General features: G+C 55.1%; 3 protein-coding genes across 13 annotated transcripts in view; 1 reads left to right on the top strand and 2 right to left on the bottom strand.

The window, feature by feature from the left end:
* Positions 1-887: 887 nt before the first annotated feature.
* UCK1 (uridine-cytidine kinase 1) lies at positions 888-6,380 on the bottom strand. 4 transcript variants are annotated; one of them, XM_042786654.1, is made up of 7 exons: positions 6,148-6,380; positions 5,339-5,514; positions 4,371-4,467; positions 4,116-4,258; positions 3,928-4,022; positions 2,837-2,885; positions 888-2,472 (listed from the first exon to the last, which is right to left on the bottom strand). In XM_042786654.1, the coding sequence occupies exons 2-7, from the start codon at positions 5,475-5,477 to the stop codon at positions 2,279-2,281; spliced, it is 717 nt and encodes a 238-aa protein (XP_042642588.1). In that variant the 5' UTR covers positions 5,478-5,514; positions 6,148-6,380; the 3' UTR covers positions 888-2,278. The 4 variants fall into 4 exon arrangements, with proteins under 4 accessions (XP_042642588.1, XP_042642587.1, XP_042642589.1 ...); XM_042786653.1 differs by having other exon boundaries at positions 5,339-5,498; positions 6,148-6,278; XM_042786655.1 differs by having other exon boundaries at positions 5,339-5,491; positions 6,148-6,274.
* Positions 6,381-6,890: 510 nt separating this feature from the next.
* Positions 6,891-8,726, top strand: PRRT1B (proline rich transmembrane protein 1B). Its single transcript, XM_042786845.1, has 4 exons — positions 6,891-7,006; positions 7,177-7,519; positions 7,700-7,840; positions 7,950-8,726. Exons 2-4 carry the CDS (start codon positions 7,190-7,192, stop codon positions 8,094-8,096), a joined length of 618 nt encoding a protein of 205 aa, XP_042642779.1. The 5' UTR covers positions 6,891-7,006; positions 7,177-7,189; the 3' UTR covers positions 8,097-8,726.
* Positions 8,727-9,392: 666 nt separating this feature from the next.
* The window catches only part of RAPGEF1 (Rap guanine nucleotide exchange factor 1), an 89,770-nt gene continuing 80,935 nt past the window's right edge, over positions 9,393-18,227 (bottom strand). For all 8 annotated transcript variants that reach the window (XM_033011982.2, XM_033011981.2, XM_033011985.2 and 5 more), the window contains 9 exons: positions 16,861-16,953; positions 16,300-16,485; positions 16,070-16,154; positions 15,746-15,840; positions 15,180-15,258; positions 14,935-15,036; positions 14,425-14,522; positions 13,213-13,341; positions 9,393-12,626 (listed from right to left, as the gene is read on the bottom strand). In XM_033011982.2, the coding sequence (XP_032867873.2) occupies positions 12,476-12,626; positions 13,213-13,341; positions 14,425-14,522; positions 14,935-15,036; positions 15,180-15,258; positions 15,746-15,840; positions 16,070-16,154; positions 16,300-16,485; positions 16,861-16,953 (1,018 nt within the window). In that variant the 3' untranslated portion in view covers positions 9,393-12,475. The remainder of the gene's footprint in view (positions 12,627-13,212; positions 13,342-14,424; positions 14,523-14,934; positions 15,037-15,179; positions 15,259-15,745; positions 15,841-16,069; positions 16,155-16,299; positions 16,486-16,860; positions 16,954-18,227) is intronic.

The following is an 18,227-nucleotide window of genomic DNA, read 5'->3' as shown; positions in this document are numbered from 1 at the left end:
GGGCTGCAGGGTTACACCTCCCAGCTCACAGCAAGAGAAACTCTGAGCAAGGCAGAAGGGCTCATGCGGACAAGGAAACCTGTTCTAACTTGTACACATGGGTTCGGGGTAAAAACATTGCAGGTAACTAACTCAGCCCGTGCCCTGGCCTGCACCAGCAGAGGAATTCGCTGGGTAGGAGAAGGTGCAAGTGAGGGACTGGGATCACTCAGTGGGGAATTTGTAATAGCTCTGAACAGGTATTCAACAAGGGTTATAGTACCTTGCCACATCTGGTATTTGTTCTCATGTGGCTGCAGCAGCAGGATCTTGCAGTACAGCTCTAAGCTGACCAAGAACAGCAGTCCTAGACAGACCGGGGTGGTTTTTACTGTGGAGTTCCTTACTACTCTAACAAATGCTATTCAAGGCTGCTTTGAGCTCCCACCCCCAGAGGAAGGCATGATCAAACACCACAGTCATTCAAAGTAGGTTTTAGTGACTAATTTGCTCCTACTTAAATCAGCCCTGATAGCTAATGCTTCAGTGCAGTAGCTCATACTCTAAGTCTGTCACCCTGAGCTAAACAGCACCCAGCAGCAGTTAGGAAACAAACTGCTCCTCAGCATTAGAGATGTACCACTGAAGTGTGGTGATCGCTAATAGATAACAAACCTTTACCACTTTCCAGTGTTGCCAAGACTATAGGGATGACAGTAGAGACTGTATTTTTTAAAGTTTTTTTTTCTCTAACATTTCATGACAGAACTAAAGCTAACAATTCTGAGTTAAAGGGAGAAACAAATGTTGAGTATAAGAGCAGCTCCAGAAGTGTTCCTTTCTGTACCTTTGTGCTGCTGTTGTGCAAGTAGCACAAATACCTTTTATATAAAAATGGTCATTTCTGCTCACTGTTCATTTGTTTATTAGCCAAAGTAACACACCCACAACCAACACAGCCAGACCCTGGTTTTAGAAAACTAACAAATATTAAAAAGTTCCTCTTAATAGTATTTCCCCCCACCCCCATTCTTAAAATTACACTGTACGTCCAAGACTTAAGAAGGATACCACAAGGACATTTTTCAAAGGCCCGACCAGCACTTAATTTCAGAATTTTTTTTCCAGAAACTTCCATGTTGCTGCAGTATCGCTTATCTGGGGTAAACAACAGAAACTGGGAAGTCACTGTTTTTACTTCTAGCCTCGTCTGCTCTTTTTGGAAAAAACAGACATTCTTGAGTTTAAACTGCCTGAGTGCAAGGCAAACGCTCCGACCCTGTTTGAGGGTAGAAGCATGTCCAGGGAGCTGTTCGTGCCACCAGAAACAGGGTCTTGCAATTCACAGCTTTCCCCCTGGCTGATCTTACCACTCAGCTGTGGAAGTGGACGGATTCTGCCCAGCAGAATCTGCACCCAGCAGTACAGAAATGCCTTAAAAGACACTAATACTGACAAGGTCAGGTTTGTGTTTCCATGAGCAACTCAATCCAGTTGGAGCTCACACATTCAGTAACTGTGGCAAAGGAGACTATTTGGGTGCAAAAAAAAAAAAAAAAAAAAAAAAAAAAAAAATTCAATCACACAGCATAGCAGTGTTGAGGAGTAAAGGGATAAATTAGGAACCAGAACCCCACAAGTTCTTGGGCCTGTCCCTCCAATGAACTGCAAGCTCCCATTTGTCCCTGACAGTCCTGATTTCATCTCTGTCTCAGGGGAGAGGTTCCTCTACAGGTCAACCCTCCTGCCCCCACATGCTACTACTGGTTAAAAAGGAGGCTGGCCAGCAGGAGAGCAATGCCAGAACTCAAGGTGCCAACAAGGTGGAGAAGAGCAAGGACTCCACTTGCTTCTCAAAATTAACAGGGTGTGAGCTAATCTTGGATAAAGAGACTGTTTTTCCTTTTGAAGACACAGGCAAATGATCCTCCTCAGCAGGAAAATTATCATCAGGGAAATGGGGCATTTTGCTACTCACCCGGTAGCGCTTAATTTTCAGGGGAGACTTCAGCATTAGATCTCATTTTGACAATTAAAAAAAAAAAAAAAAAAAGCAAGTAGCACTGCCTTTAACCAGTTCATCAAGTAACACAATAACTCCAGACATCGTAGGGAGAAAAGGGAGGGGCTGGGGAGGGGAGGACTCCCTCTCCCCTCTGCGAGAGGTTTCACACCAGTATCCCCTCCGCTGCTAGGCTGAGTTAAAGGGCACTTCACCAACCATTCTGTTGAAGTCCTTTCCCAAAGTTGTCTTCAGTGTTGGTCTGGACCAGAGGCAAACCCTCCAGACGCCGGCGGGTCAGTGCGGACGGCTGCTGGACTCCAGGTGGGAGCGTTTGCCGGCCGCTAGCACGCTGCTGCTGCTGCTCTCCGTTTGCTCGGGGAACGGGCGCTTGTAGGTCCGACCGTGCCCGTTCACTGCCCCTCGCTGCCACTTGCAGATGTCTCCATTGAGGATGTCCTGAATGTGCTGCACTATGAGGTTTATAGCAACTGCGGAGAGGAACGGGAAATATAGGACACGTAGAAAACGTGGAGCATCCAGCCCTGCTCGACCCCAGGTTTAACAACAAGCCCTTAAATGAAGCTGTGCCTGCCCTCTGCAGCGAGGGCTGACCTCAGCAGAAACCAGCAATTCCAACACCAGCTTTAACACTGGTGTCCTGCTCTGCATCTCCCATCGCACGTCACTTTTTCCAGCCCTCCACGGGCCGAGCAGCTCCCTCCCCTGAAGCCCTCCAAAGCACAGCAACTTTCCTTAGAAGCACGCAAACAAGGCCGTGGCGTGCCGCTGGCTCTCTGCCCAGCCCCAGAGGTGATCTCCCCAGAGAAATCAGAGAACCCAACTCCACTTTACCCATGTTGTCGACTCCTCGGGGGATGATCACATCTGCGTACTTTTTCGTCTGCAAAACAGCAACAGTGGTGGAGACAGTTAATGGGAAAGGCCAGCTTTTTTCTAGGAAGAAGCTACCGTACACCAGAAAGCTGGGGACAAAGATGGAGAGGTTTCTGTGCTCCGAGGCTGCAAGTTAAAGCTCTCAGTCATGGTAACACCTAAATGAATTGAGAAGTCATGCCGGCTAACTGGATTTAAGGTCAGGGATTGTTCTTGCTGTCCCTTTGCAGTGAGTCACTGGGTAGAAGCACAGAGCAGTTGCTTTGACACCTCTGAAGAGTATGCTGCCTTCAAACGGGTCACCCGCTTCAAGGCTGAGATCTGTTTGCCAAGAGCTGGTTCTAATCAGCATTTCACAAGCCATTGCTAAATCTCTGCTGAGAGCCAAGGTACCCAATGTGTATGCGAAACTCCCTCCTGCCTCTGATGACATTTTATTGATCTTTACCACCACACAGCCCCTGTTTTCCCCCCCTTATAAGAAGGCTAGCATTTCTCATGATTACTTTTACAATCCCAGAATTGCTTTGATTGAGAGCAAGAGGTGCCTGAACTAGCCTTTTCCGTCTTATTTAATCCACATACAGGATTTTGTTCTCAAAGGGGTTTTTGCAAATTAGTTTGATTACGTGAGCACCTAAATCGGCCCTGCATTATATGGCAGAGCAAGCAGACGCTATAATGGTCTGCCCCAGGTTTCTACCAGTGTTCCCTGTTGAGAGAGGATCTGTTGGGAACAAAGCTCTTCGCTCTCCCTGCAAGACTTAAGAATAAATGCAGAGTGGGAGTGTTTCAGTCAAAGGGACCCACGCTAAAGCAGCCATGGCAGCAAGCAGTGAGAAAGTGTCTGCAGCCTTTAAGGTGCTTTTCAGCACAAGGGACCAACCCTTTAGGTTCCTTAAACAAGCAGCTCGTGATGGGGTGTGGGATCGTGAAATACAAATATCAAAAGCCACCACTGCTGCATCTACAGCGCAGCTAATCCCTAGGCAACCCTGCTCCTTCCCTCCCCACCCAGTAAAAACACAAATTAGTGAAACATTCAGTACCGGTAAGCAGAACTCCTCAAAGGCAGGTTTGACGAACGTGGTGTACTGGGTGAGGATCTGCTCAAGGTCCCTCCCACGTTTCATATCTCGCAGAACTGGGATGGGAGGAGGAAACCCATGAGCCACGTGGCCGAGGACGGGTAAGGAAGGCGAGCGGGCGGGCGCTGCCCGTGACAGCAGAACGTTACCTCTGCGGGACAGCCGGACGTCGGAATCCGTGTCGACAAAGAGCCGGAGATGGAACATGTCCCGAATGTCTTGACTGTAGAAAACCAGGATCCCCTCAAAGAGAACGACGTCAGCAGGGTAGACCACGGTCGTCTCTGCCAGCCTGCCAGGAAAAACCACCCAGAGACACGTTGTTAAACGGGTCTCACACCACAGCCAAGCAGCCTGTCCCCGAGGCCAGCTGGGGACATCCACATACACAAAACTGAACCTACCTAGAATGTGTCACGAAGTCGTAGGTTGGCACCTCAACTGTCTTCCCCTCGACAATATTTTTCAGGGTTGTATGCATCAAGTCATTATCAAAAGCATCTGCAGGAGGAAGGTTTAAAGAGGAAGAATCTCAGGTGCTGCTGTATCTAACGTTCTGCTCAGATTTTCTAGACCCGAAGGAAAATCACTCTGTCCAGCATTATACCAGGAAAAAAAAAGGAACTTATGGCTTCTTCTTTCCTATCAGCAGCAGTCCAACACTGCCCGCCCAAGCTAGAATTGCTGTACGTGGTTACAGAGATAAGGAAGAGAGAATTTGCGGTTTATAGGCAACTACAATGGAATTAAGAACCCAAACGTAAAGCTGGTAATTGTAAAATTTTACAGAACCGCTCGGTAATTGTATAATTTCTTGCAACTCTTGGTCTGTTAGTTCAGAGTAATTTAGAAAACCTCAGACATCTTTAATGCTTTTCAAGAGCATTATCCATGCTGGCTAACCTACAGCGGGCTCTCGACTTCAGCCAAGGGCAGGTCACTGTCCCCTTCGCAATCCACAGCACTCCCTCGAGCCAGGGGAGCAGCTCTTAATGTGGACAAGAAATATCAGGGAAGGATTTGGGGAACGATGTCATTTATTACGGAACCTCTCAAGAGCCAAGAATGAGGAGACAGCACCGTGCAAGCCGGGGTGCTCTCTAACTCTCCAGCATCGCTCTCTGCAAAGGTGCGCCAGAACGGCAGCTACCGCCCGCAGCAGCGCGGCTCTCCTGACGGCAACGCGCACACGAGGGAGACACGCGGCTGGTTTCGGGGGGGGAAAGCGCGTTTCTGTTACCCAGCACTTCTCACTTATCTACGAGCCCTTGCAGCGAGCCCCAGCCACTCCCCAACCGCCAACTCCAGCGCGTCAAAGACGGGGAAGGCGGCTGCAGGGCCTGAGCCGCCGCGGGCCGGCGAGCAGCCTCACCCGGGTGGTCGAAGTTGTACTGGCCCTTGAGCGCCTTGGCCTTCTGCTCGGCCGTCAGCACCTTGTAGAAGCTGTCCTGGCTGAGGATCAGGACCTTCCGCTGCCGGCGCTCCACCTCGTTCTGCCCCAGCAGCTCCATGATCTTCTCACACACTGTGGACTGAGCAGGGGAAGGGCTGAGGCAAGGAGGGAAGCAGGGAGGGAAGGAGGGAGGGAAGGGAGGGAAAGGAGTGAGGGAAGGGAAAGAAAGGAGGGAGGGAAGGGAAAGAAAGGAGGGAGGGAAGGGAAAGAAAGGAGGGAGGGAAGGGAAAGAAAGGAGGGAGGGAAGGGAAAGAAAGGAGGGAGGGAAGGGAAGGAGGGAGGGAAGGGAAGGAGGGAGGGAAGGGAAGGAGGGAGGGAAGGGAAGGAGGGAGGGAGGGAAGGGAAGGAGGGAGGGAGGGAGGGACGGAGGGAAGGGAGGGAAGGAAAGGAAGGAGGGAGGGAAGGAAAGGAAGGAGGGAGGGAAGGAAAGGAAGGAGGGAGGGAAGGAAAGGAAGGAGGGAGGGAAGGAAAGGAAGGAGGGAGGGAAGGAAAGGAAGGAGGGAGGGAAGGAAAGGAAGGAGGGAGGGAAGGAAAGGAAGGAGGGAGGGAAGGAAAGGAAGGAGGGAGGGAAGGAGGGAGGGAAGGGAAGAAGGAAAGAGGGAGGGAGCGAAGGAAGGAGAAAAGGAGGAAGGACGCCCCGTCGCGCTCCGCGGCACCGAGCCGGCCCCTTCCCCGCCGGGCAGCCGGCCCCCCCCCGGCCCCCCGCCCGAGCGCCGGCGGGGCCTCACCTTGCCGCTGGCCGTGCCGCCGCTGACGCCGATGAGGAACGGCCTCGGGTGCGGCCGCTCGGGCTCGGCGCTGCCGGCGGAGGCCATGGCGGGGCGGCGGGGCGCCGCCGCGGGGGGCGATGGGAGATGTAGTCCGCGGGGCGGGGCCGCCTGCGCTGAGCTGCGCCCGGCCTCAGCCCCCGCGGCGGCGGCCACGCGTGTGGGTGCGGGCGGCCGTGGGCAGCCGCGGGTGTGTGGGTGGGTGTGTGTGTGTGTGTGTGCGCGCATCCGCAGCTGCGTGCGAACACGCGCCTGTGCGGAAACGCGCGTGGGACGAAACAGGCGGACAGGCGGGCGCGCACACGCAGGGGTGCACGTGCACGGCGCGTACCCGCGGTGCGCGCACAGCGGGGGGGGTTGTGTATGTATGCGTGAACGCAAACAAATACACCCACCGATATCAAACAGTAATAGATACAGCTAAAATACATACATTTCTGCATACACTTTGTATATAACTAGATGGGGCCTGACTATATAGGCAGCGCTTCCTCCGTGTAAACATCATGTTTTAAAATAAGGACAAAGCATACGTTCATATCTCAAAAATAAAATACACGTTTCTCTCTCCGCGCCCCGGGCGGGTCCTGCCGCTGCGGCCGCCGTTTCCCGCCCCGGGGGGGACCCCCCCAGCCCCTCCCGCAGCCCCCACGGGCGGCCGGGCCGGGTGCGGCCCCCGTCCGCGCCGGGCCCCGCGCAAACACCCGGTCAATGATTAACCCGCCCGGGCCGCGGAGCTGAGCTGCTGCTGCGGGGCCGGGGGCCGCGGCGGGGCCGCAGAGGGGGCGGCCGGGCTGGCGGGGACCCCGCGGGCACCGACGTGAGTGGGGGGGGGCGAGGGGGTGGGGGGGTGGGGGGGGGAGAGCTCGAGGCTCCCGCGGTGGCACCGGGGTGGCGAAGGGGGTCGTGTCCCAGCCCTGAACTCGACGCTAATTACAGGGGGGCTTGGGGGGGCAACCGGGCAGCCCACGGCCTCCCTGTCCCCCGCAGGCATCTCCGTGGGATGGAGGGCGACGCACCGGGCGGGCCCGGGGGCCGCGGCCCCGCAGCCGAAGGAGCGGAGCGGGGGGGCAGCGGCGGGGCGGCCGAGGGGCTGCCCGGCCCCGGCACCCGCCGGGACGGCGGGGACGGGCCCGTGGTGGTGGCGGCGGTCACCAACGCGGCCTTCGAGGGGGACCCGCCGCCCTACTCGCCCCCGGACCCCAAGAGCGCTCACCTCCTCTACCCGCCGTTCCCGGCCGGCTTCTCCCAGCCAGTGCCCGTCGTCTACCAGCCGGGACCGGGGCCCTTCCCCCCCCCGGGCACCGCTCCTGCGCCCCTGCCCTACGCCACCGTACGTATCCCCCCGCCCTGACGCTCCGCAGTAGGGTCACCCCTTCTTTCCCCTCCCTGCTCTGGGGGGGGGGGGTGGGAGGGGGGAAGTCCCAAGCAGCGCCCCAAACGCACAACCTGGGGGTACGGGGGTGCAAGGGGAGGGGTGTGGGTGCAGCTCTAACTCCCCGCCGTGCCGCAGTACGACGGGCAGCCGAGCGCAGGGCCAGCGCCCGCGGGCCGCGGGCAGCGCCCGCCCAAGGACTACATGGTGGAGTCAGTGCTGGTGACCATCTTCTGCTGCCTGCTGACCGGCGTCATCGCCCTCGTCTACTCCCACGAGGTAAGGACGGTGTGGTCCTGATTTACACCCAACCCTCCTGGCGCCTCGAATCCCCCTCTCCTGGTGCCGCGGGTCTTGTCTGACTTCTCCTCTTCTCCTCCTGTGCCAGACCCGGGCTGCGCTCGGCCGCGGGGACATGGCCCAGGCAAATGTGGCATCCAAAAAAGCCCAGTCGCTGGTCCTCTTCAGCCTTCTCTTCGGGTTGTTCGCCTCCATCAGCTGGGTCATCTACGTCCTGGTGGCCCTGTACCTGTGACAGGGACCCCGAGCCCCAGGGACATGGTGGGTGCTGGGGGCTCCTCGCAGCTCACCACGGCCCGGGGAAGGGGGGGGACACACTCTGGCCGGAGCTGCCGCAGGAAAACGGGTGACCACAAAGTGTCACCGGGGCCGAGGGGCAGCGCCCGGCCTTCCCGGCGGGGTGAAGAGCCGCTGCGGAGCCACACGGGCCTTCGCCCGCCCGCTCTCAGCCCCGCGAAGCGCGGCGCGGGCAGGACAGACCCGCACCGAGGCGATGCCGGCGCCGGCTCTGGGCACGGAGCCGTGTCGGAGCGGTGGCACCGCGCAGGGGATGGGGCTCTGCTGCGGGATGCGGAATGCCGTGACGGCGGACGGTCACTGGGAGATGCAGAACGGGACCCTGTCGCAGCGGGAGCGTCTCGCAGGCGCGGTGGAGACAGAGCAACCGGCCAAGACTGGACGGAGAGGCCAAGGCGTGCAGCCGCTCCGGGCGCACGATAATTAATAATGTGAGGGGAGCTAAAAAGCTCGTATTTAGCTTCTACGGTAATTTTGCACACACAAACACACACACACACACACACACAGGCTGTATCACCACCTTTGTGCTGCTTCCAGATTGAAATAAAATACAGGTGTAGCCAAAGCTTCTGTTTTCTGTGCACGCCAAGGATCTCCCCCTCCCTGGGGCTTTCATCCACCACAAAAGTCAGGGTCATCGGTCGAATCGGGGGGTTCCTCCAAAAGCAGGGGGGTGTTGGGGCCCCAGCCCAAGCAGGACCCTGGGGAAGGGGAGCCCGCCCGGGGAAGCAGCTGCCGAAAGCTGCACAGCCCCCGCTGCCCCTCACGCTTGGCCGGGCTGGGGGGGGGACACGGGAACAGGGTCCAGCCCTGGCGAGGGAGCTGGGGGGGCCATGCTGGACGTGGGTCTGGGCATCCTCCTCCCGCGCTGGCTGCTGCCGATTGTTTCCAGAGGAATTTTGAACCCCGTCCAGGACTGAAATAGCGCAGGAGCGTGCTCGGCCGCCCAGGCCGCTGCAGGGGTTATTTATAGCCGCTGCACGGGCTGGGCTGCTGCCGGGCACACGCCTGCCAACGTGTGTTTGGGGGAGACAAAACCCCCCCGACACGGGGGACATCAGTGCCTGGAGGCAGGTGACGGGAGCAGCTATCCCCTCCCAAGTGTAGGGCTTGTGCTGGGGCGAGAGCACCTCGACAGAGGTAAGGAAGAAGGGAAAGATAAAAGGGAAAAGGGCAGAGGAAAACCCCAAGGGGCACATGAGAAAACACGAGGCCACACCAGCACCAGAAGTGGATTCGATTGTCACTTTAATCCACAGACTGCTGCATGCACTGTAAACAGGATCGTCAGGCGGGTTCGTTATTGGTGTTTTATTTGTCTTTAATATAAAAGTTACAGGTCTGAAATGTTTGCAGGAAGATGCCGCCATCAGGACTGGGTTAGTGGTAAATATATAATACAACCAAAGAGCTGGGGGAGAGGCCTGGGAGCCGGGCAAGAGGCTGGTGACCAGGGGCAGCGCTTCTCCACCCTCCCTGCCCCACACAGAGAGGGGAGTGAGACCCCTCCCTCCCCCCCCCCAAAAAAGAGGTGAGGGTCTCGGGGACGCTGCCTGCAAGATGCACCAACGCGCTCCTGGCTGGGCCGGGCTGCTGCTCCCCGGGGGGGGGCTGCTCCTGGAGAGAGGGGGGTGTCTCTGGTCAGTGACCCTGAAGCTGCTCGGGGCGAGGGGACCCTTCTCTAGGGTCGCTCTGCCGCCGCGAGCCTGGCACGGGGCCGGGACACGAGCCAGGAAGGGGCACAGAGCAAAGGGGAGAAGAACGTAGGAAAACTGGTGCTGCGGCCGGGCAGATCTGCCGTCCCCACGCCGCGGGCTGAGCCTCTGGCTTTTGGGGGGGGGGGGGGGGGGGGAGGAGGGCTGGTAGGGGGCAGAGAACAAGCCCCCCACTTCGGTGCTAAGAGGGCGCGTGGTTTCAAACACAAGAACCTGGCAACAGCTCCCGCTCGCCCGCGAGAGGAGGGGAGCGTCCCGGCGGGGCGGAAGACAAGGTGCACCCTCCTGTCCCTCCGTGGCATCGAGCCCCGGGCGTGAACCCCGCACCCCCACGGCCCCCGCGCGGGGGGAGCAGCGCCTGTGGCGCTACCACCACGCACGACACTCCCGAAAACAGCCCACGCCACAGCAGGCAGCGCGAGGGAGGTGCTCGGAGCCAGGCGGGGGAAGCCTGCGCCAGACACGGGGTGTATTCGCCTTTTCACAGTCTCATCATGTCAGGGATTTTTTAAAAATCTGATTTACAAAGGAAAACACAAGCACTGCTTCCTGGGTGGGGATTGCAAAGCCTCAGCCGGACACGACACACGGCTCCAAGGCCCTCAGTGCCATAAAAGTTAACTGGTTTTGAAGTGTTCTGACTCAGATGTGTGTTTCAGCACAGGAAGATCCCTGCTCTGAGGTTGCACAAACTGGTGTTGGACCCCACGCTCTCCTCCTGGGCAGGGGGGGCGTTTCTATGCTTCAGCATTTGGCCACTGCGCGAGTCCTGTGCCCGAATCTTCAGGAAAATCATGGAGCTGGGTACAGTCCTGTGAAGGGAGCAACGCCACTGTCGCTCCCTCCTGCCGCCCTTCAGGCAGAGCTGCCGGCTGAGACTTTGCAATCTGCAGAAGGAAGTGCTTGCAACTCTGATTCACCCAGAATAAACAAGAGAGACTTTAGCAAACACGGAGCTGCTGTTGAGAAATAAGTTAAGGATGCTCTGTGAAACACCCTGTCTGTATTCCTTGCGAGCTGCTGCCCTAAAACCACAGGATTTTGTTAGACACGGCTCTGTAAAAACCTGTGACCACGCGACACGGTGCCTGTAAAAGGCCTCACAAGGCTGCTAAAACCTACAACGTACACTCAAACCCACAACCCACACTGTAAACCATCGGCTGGGGACAGAGGAGGGATGTGAAATGGTCTGGCTGGGGCTGCACTGGGGAGGATGCCCCGGGTGGGACGCGGAGAGGGGACAGAGGGGCTGAATAAGGCACACCGAAGGGTCGGGGTTAACGCTGCGTGTGTGGGAGATGAGACCCCCCCCCCCCCCCCCCCGCCCTCACTCCTGCCTGGCCGGGGACCTGCTGGGGCTCCTGCCAAAGCGCCAATCACGAAACACAGCACCAAGGGTCAGCCAGATGGGGACCCCCTGAAAAAACCATTTGGCAACAGTGAGAGGAGAGAGGAGCAGGGAGGAGGGGCCGGGGCAGCTCGGCCGGGCACACGGCTCCTTCCCAGTTCCCACCTCCAAGCCCAGGAACGGGCCCGCTGGCTCCTTCGCCCGGCTCCTGCGCCCGTTCCGCAGCCAGCGCCCAGCCCTGAGCCTCTTTTCTTTCAGCACTTGGAACAACATTGTCACTGGGTGTAAATTTTATACATACTGTTTTGCACTTTTTTTTTTTTTTTTTCCCCCTAGAAACCCATCGGTATTCAGACATGCATCAAAAAAATCCCCAATGGATTCTAAATACTAATATTTACAGTCTTGTATACTACAGCATTTACTGTGCAAAAGCTAGTACCATCACTAAAAGATACAGGTTCACAGGACAAGTGAACCGCAGTACCTCGGGTAGTCGGTGTTTCCAGGGTTTGGAGGGATTACCGTTGCTTAAATAATGAGATCTGAGAGGAGGAGGGGGATAAGATGACTGGAGATGGCGGGTCCCTGCCCACATTTTCAGTGCCTCTTCCATATCTACGACCGGTGCCTTCCTCCCACGAAGAAGGCACCAGAGCTCTGGGGTAAACCGAGGACCCCTGTAAACACAAGCAGCTCTCTGAAAGCAGAGCTCCTCCGGCAGGCAGCCCGAGGCTCTCTCATCCTCATCTCCTCGGGATGAACACGTTTCGAGGCGGCATTGCAGGGGAGACTCAAACCCTTGGCTTCCACAGCTGCTGCCTACCGAACACCACTGCGGAGACAAGTCTGTGGGTGCTGAGCTCTTGCTGACCCTCCTCTGTGGATGAAAACCGAAGCCCGGGTACTCCCGGGTGCAATCAGCCAGCAAACCAGTAACACGCCTGCGTGGGACCCTCCTTCCACAAAGCTCTCTCCCCGGGTTTAAAGCTGATTCATGGCACAGAGGGACGGGAGGAGAAGGAGGGCGAGTGCAGCGAGCACCGGCTGATCTCTGCCCTTCGCGGCCGACGCGCGCGGCCGCTTCTCGCCTGCTGCGAGCGCCCGACATTCGCGCCCCCAGGGATCGCTGCCAGCTGGGAGGGAGGGTGCGTCATCCAGTAACAGGTACAAACATTGAACTCCAGTCTCATAGCTGCCCTCGGTGCGTCTGCGGAGCAATTCTCCTCGCTCGCACAACCTCTCCTCCTAGGTTTTCTCTTCTCGGTCTGTTTTCCGCCTCGTAATGTTCCGAGGTTTGATTTTGAGCGACAGTTCCCACAAGGCCTCCTCAGCCAGGTGGTCGCTGAAATCGTTGAAGAATGACACTATGTCGTCGTTTCTTTTGATGTCGTAATGTCTGGAAAACCAGAGTAGGGCGGCAGTTAAACAAGGGGCTACCCTGGGGACCTCTCCCAAATTCGAGCCACCCTGCTGCCCTGCTCGAAGGGATACCCAGCGCTGGGGGTCTGCATTACCTGAGCCCAATACTCATGACCGTGGAGTGACACCAAAAAGGGGAAAAACCATCATGCCCATCACTGAATTAGGGGGAAAAAAAAAAAAAAGACCCTATCACGCTGAAATGAGCTGTTAGATCTGCTGCCTCTGCTGCAAGACAGCATTGAAGAATGATCTAGAGAACACAGGAACCAGCAACAGCAACACCTGGAGGAAAAACTGTTGTCTGAAAGAGTAGTGACAAAACTTAACGGCACTGGATCTTGAAACTAATATAAGAAAAATGTCTTCACAATTTTTAGTTATAGCTAACCTACAGAGGGAAGGAGCTCTGTCCTTCCCAGGTCTCCTTACATCTCCATCACGATGCTCTGACTTTAGACTCCCTTCCCCTTCCACGGGGGCTGTGCCTCAGCCCCAATCCCGCCGCCATTCCCACCGTGGTGCCTGAAAGCCAGCTCTGCCCGCCCCGTTGCTGCACTTACACTTGTTGGAAGCACCTCATGCTGTCCAGGATGTTAAACTGCTGCCACCGCTTGGAAAAGTTGACTTTGTTGTCAATGTAATCAGGGTTTCCCAGATGAACAAAGGTCAGGTCCTGCAGAATCAGGCCTCTGAAAGACAGAAAGAGGCAGCAGGCCAGGGAGAAGGCAAACAAGTAGAGAGGTTAGTCACCCAGGGGCAGGACAGAAAGCCAAAAGGCAGATCTAGGCAATCTAACGGCCTCCTGCTGCTGCCGCCATCGGCACTGCAACTTTAAACTGGAGGGAAACGTGCCCCCAGCAGCAGATCTGAAGGTGTTTGGGTGGAAGGTGCCCCCCACGCACCGTCAAGGGACCTCTGAGGCGAGGCACTCATGGGCACGCCGAGGTTGCTCTTTCACCCTCCATGGGAAGGAGCACCAGGCTGGAAGAAGGCCTCAGTGGGAAGCGCCTGCCAGGGGTTAAAGCTTCCTTCTGGTTTTGTGCAAGAGGGTTTTCCTCACGCTGAGGTTTCCTTTTCGAGAGGGTTGGTCTGTGCTCCCTTCCTCCCCCTGCCTCCCCTGCTCAGCCATGCCTCTGCACAGCCCTGCTGTGGTTCCCTGCCAGCCGAGATGCCATGTGCAACCTCTTCTTACAGAACTCTTCCCATGGGAGAAAGCAAGACCAGGAGAAAAGTTTTACTGGTGTAAACCCAGAGCAAATCTGGTACCTAGATCAGAAGGCCCTTACAGAGAAGGGCAATGACTTCAACCTTTCATCTATAAATAGGGTGAAGCAGCATGTTTGACAAGGCAGACTCTTCGTTTACCAGCTCTTGCAGTTGGCAGAACTAGAGCTGTCACAGAGCAGCAAGCAGCAGCTTGAAGCTGTGGGATCCATTGTACCTCATGATAAAATCTGTCTTTCTGCGCAAGGACCCCAAAGTAAATACAGTTAAAAAGCGTCAACTGAAGAACCGGGCACTTGATCTTTCCTTTGCCACAGTCAATTCACAAAAGCCTTCTTTACAAAAAGACAGCTGCCACCCTGCCTTCCTATGCTACTGGAGAAATTGCTCCAGAGAGGGCGCGTGGGCTGATGTGGCACGCTGCCGTCTTACTCTAGACGTAGGGCAAAAGGCAAGTGCTGAGGTGAGTGGAAGCTGCTGAGAAATCCTTGAAGGAACCATTTGCACGTGCAGAAGTAATGGGCAGAGGAAAGAAACTACCAACTCACAGGTAAGGTATGCAGGGAGGCTCCACATCAGCCAGAGCTGCTCGGTAGGCGCGGAAGGAGGAGGAGCTGTCGATCAGTGTGCAGTACTCAGCCAGGCCCTGGCAGAACACAAAGCCCACAGTGACACCACTGCTGCAAACTCCTTTTCTCTGTAACCTCGCCCCAGAGAGCCAGGCAGGCCAGGGAGCCAACGCCATCGCACAAACCCCTCCAACCGATTTACTCAGCCTGACCCTGAGTGCGTATACACAGAGCCTGGCTGCCTTCAGCCTCAAACTTTCAACTTGCAGGGCGGAGGAGGCGGCGGCTGTTCTCACCCCTGGCTGTGCTGGCACTCCTGCAGCTCTCAGAACGCCCGGCCACGCCGCAGGCTTCCAGCGCCGTGGCCTGAAACCCTCTGGAGGGCAGTTATCCACCATCCCTCCACCCTGGGACCTTGCTGAGCTGTTAAACCCGCCCGGCTGTTTCACAGTTATCTTTTTCCCCTGAAGAGCCCTCACTGCTCCGCACCTCTGAGGTTTGTTTCTGCCACTCCAGCCTTCGGATGGGTGCAGAATCCAGTGCAGAAAGAATGGCCAGATAGGAATTAAAATTATTCAGCTTTCGTAAGTGCTGTGAAGAGGGAGAATATTCCAGTTACTCCAGAGATCTGAAAAGCATTCTAGCATCAAACAGCTCTACCAACCAGAAGGTCCCACTCCCCTGCTCCTTTAAGGAGCATTGTGTGTGATCCACAGCAAAACCAAAGCTGATACCTTCATAATCTTTATAAATTTAAGGAGCAGCCTCTCTCGGTCTTGGGCTTTCTCTTGTAGCATAATTATTGAACGGACCCTGGAAGAACAGACAGGAAAAAAAAGATAAACCCACTTAAGCAGATCTCAGATTTCTTCTTGTTTCACTTAAAAAAAACTGGTAACTGATAAGGATGGGCCAACAATACTAAAAAGTTCATGTTAGTATCAAGTTATCTCCATCTTAAATGGAGCACTCTAATTCATAACAAAGACAGAATAATTCCAGGGATGACCACGATAACCCTTCACAGAATGCATTTATTTGCAATGGGAATGTTTATTTTGAAGGGCTCAATGGTACTGACAAGAATTCCTGCAAGTTACAGTACCCTCCACACCACTCCCCATTTTCTTTCTCGCGTGCTTTGGGGTCTTTGATGAGTGCCCTGCATGTACTTCCTGGCCAAAAATCCGTTATCCCACTTGTAACAAGGGAACCCAACTCTGCAAGGGATATTTTGAATATCTGTAGGGCACTGGAGGTTAAGCACAACTCACTGCCACAGCTGTTCTGAGCTCCTTACCAGTACGACATGTTATTAAAGTGCTCTGTGAACTGTGTCAGGTTGGGGCTCTTCTCTTCATTTTGCTCCTTTGCCCAAAGCAAAACTTCTGGGATCTGCCAAGGAAGAAGAGGAGAGGGGTGGGAAAATACCACACATTAAAATGGGATTTCTGCCTCAAATTCCCAGTCGCAGTTTGTGGTCAGAGCCGTCTGCTGACACAGGTTCAGCTGTCTCCTACAACCCAGCCGGCACGCTGGGAGAGCTGGCAGGGAATACCAGAGATTGCAGAGAGAATGTGTTCAAATCCCTCCCACCACCCTTACTCTATCCTCATGTCTCTACCTCAATTTTGTAGAAGAGTTCAGCATCTAGGAGGGTCAGCTGCTCGGCTATTTCATGACTGTGGAAATCATGCAGGGTCCCTGGCCTGTAGGAAACAAGGATGAAGTATTAAGGCTAAGAAAATGTGACCTGTTGTTTTTCCTTTGGACTGAGAAAATTCTTGTGTCCACAAGAAAGGGATGCCCTGTCTCTCAAAGGACCAGGATATGGTTACGTGCATCTTTCCTCACCTGGCTGCCACCCCACGGGCTGCAAGAGGTTTGGTGGAATTGGCATTGCTCAGCATTTTCTTCTGATCCACTTTATCAAGGATATTTTTGCGTAACACTCTGGCAAGGCTCAGCTCCCCGTTGCAGACTAGCCGGAAGACCAGGTCCATCAGCAGCTTAAGAATTTCCTCTGTCAACTCCACTAAGCTGAGAGAAAGATGGAAAACACAGGGAAGGCATCAGAGTGATGACTCTGAGCTACAGAGTTTGTATCTGTACTGAGTCTTGTCACTCAATCCTACAAGCAGAACCGAATGACAGAAATTCCTCCTCTTCCCAGCTCTTCCTTTCCCAGAGATTCCCCTTTTACTGGTTATTTTAAAATCACTGACCCAGGTAGGACACACTGAGAACTGCTCTTCCAACAAGAGGGTTCAGCACTGTTGGTGTTTCGCTGATCAGGGCAGGGGATTTCAGCTGTCATCACAGATGGGGTTTAAAAACCACATCATCTTAACTGCCAGACTTCTGTATCGTTACTGACCCCACATCTCCCACCCCAGAATGAAGAAGGCAACTCACCAGAGCTCATCCACCACTCTCACCAGCACGAAGAAGGTGTTCTTACTGACTCGCTTCTTAAACGTGTCTGGGAAGTGGCAAAACTTCTCATACGTTGGTTGCAAATTAAGGAATCAACTTAAACGTGGTCAGACCTGCATCAGCACAATTAACAGCTGCCTTGATGAACATCAGAACAGTGTGCTGTTCTATCTTGACTGAAACCAGTGTTCAATTTCCAGGAGATAAGGGACACCGATATGGCTCTAATTAAGATGGCATTAAGCTGCCACCAGCTGCAGGTAGCAGGGGTGTGAGGAGGTACTTACACCTTGCAGAATTGATGCTGGAAGAGCAGGTGTACCCTGAAATTGTTCTCTCTAAGGTGGAATTTAATGAGCAGCACTCCTCTACTGCGATCTCCCCCACTGGTCTGTGACATCTGGTCTAAACAGATCTCAGATGTCACCTCTACCTTCCACGCCGCCCAATTTGCTGCAAGGAGAATGGTGGCAGGGGAGACAGCACAGGTTGAAAACACTTCTGCCAGGTGGACAAAGGGAAGGAGAAACAGGTTATCGGTAAGTCGAGCATTGACGAGGGCCTGCGGGAATGCCCCAGACAGTATTTTAACCGACCACTGCTGTGCAGTGGGATTTGCTGTGTCCTTGGCCGTGCTGATCCCAGCAGGAGCAAGGGGAGCAGCAGCTCTGCTGCAGATGGCAGTGATGAGCTGCGACACAGGACAGGGTGACGTCAGGCTCCCTTTGACGTCGGTGTACAGGACCAAAGCCCGCGAGGCCGTTGCACTGCCTGAACTGAGACACTGACCTGCTCAGCTGACGGTGAAGGGAGCCACGGGAACAGAGCCAAGGGGAAGACACTGCAGGCAGGGTGCTCAACAAGAAGCCTTCTCCGTACTCTGCCAGAAATGCTCACCCTGCCACCTAAGGGGCCTTTCACCTCGTTAACAATTACAAGCTCTGTTCAGAACTGGGAGGCCAAGAGGACATTATCTTCTGAGCTGCATTTCTTGTAATAAGAGAGAGAAAAGGTCTTGATGGTTTAGTCATCTCTAGTATTGAATTACACCTGCCCAAGCAGGGAATCCCCACGACCCTTCTGGAAGGTGGAAGGCAGTGTGATCCCCATTCTGCAAACGAGACGTCACAAACAAATGAGCAATTCCCCAGTGATGTACAGAAAATCTGAACTGCTCTTCTCCCCTGCCAAGGCCCTCAGAGGAGAGTATTCTCAGGCCCAGAACTCCACCCAGTCTGGACCTGCCCACCAGCATTTCCCATCTGCAGCGTGCAGAGGTGAAGGAAGTCCTGCCTGGGACACCTCCAGGACAAGCACATTGCTGACCACGCTGACTGCAGGCTTTT

Source organism: Tyto alba, unplaced genomic scaffold, assembly GCF_018691265.1.
Source record: "Tyto alba isolate M040663 unplaced genomic scaffold, T.alba_DEE_v4.0 Super-Scaffold_11, whole genome shotgun sequence".
NCBI classification, from domain to species: domain Eukaryota; kingdom Metazoa; phylum Chordata; class Aves; order Strigiformes; family Tytonidae; genus Tyto; species Tyto alba.
This window is presented reverse-complemented; position numbering and strand designations above follow the sequence as displayed.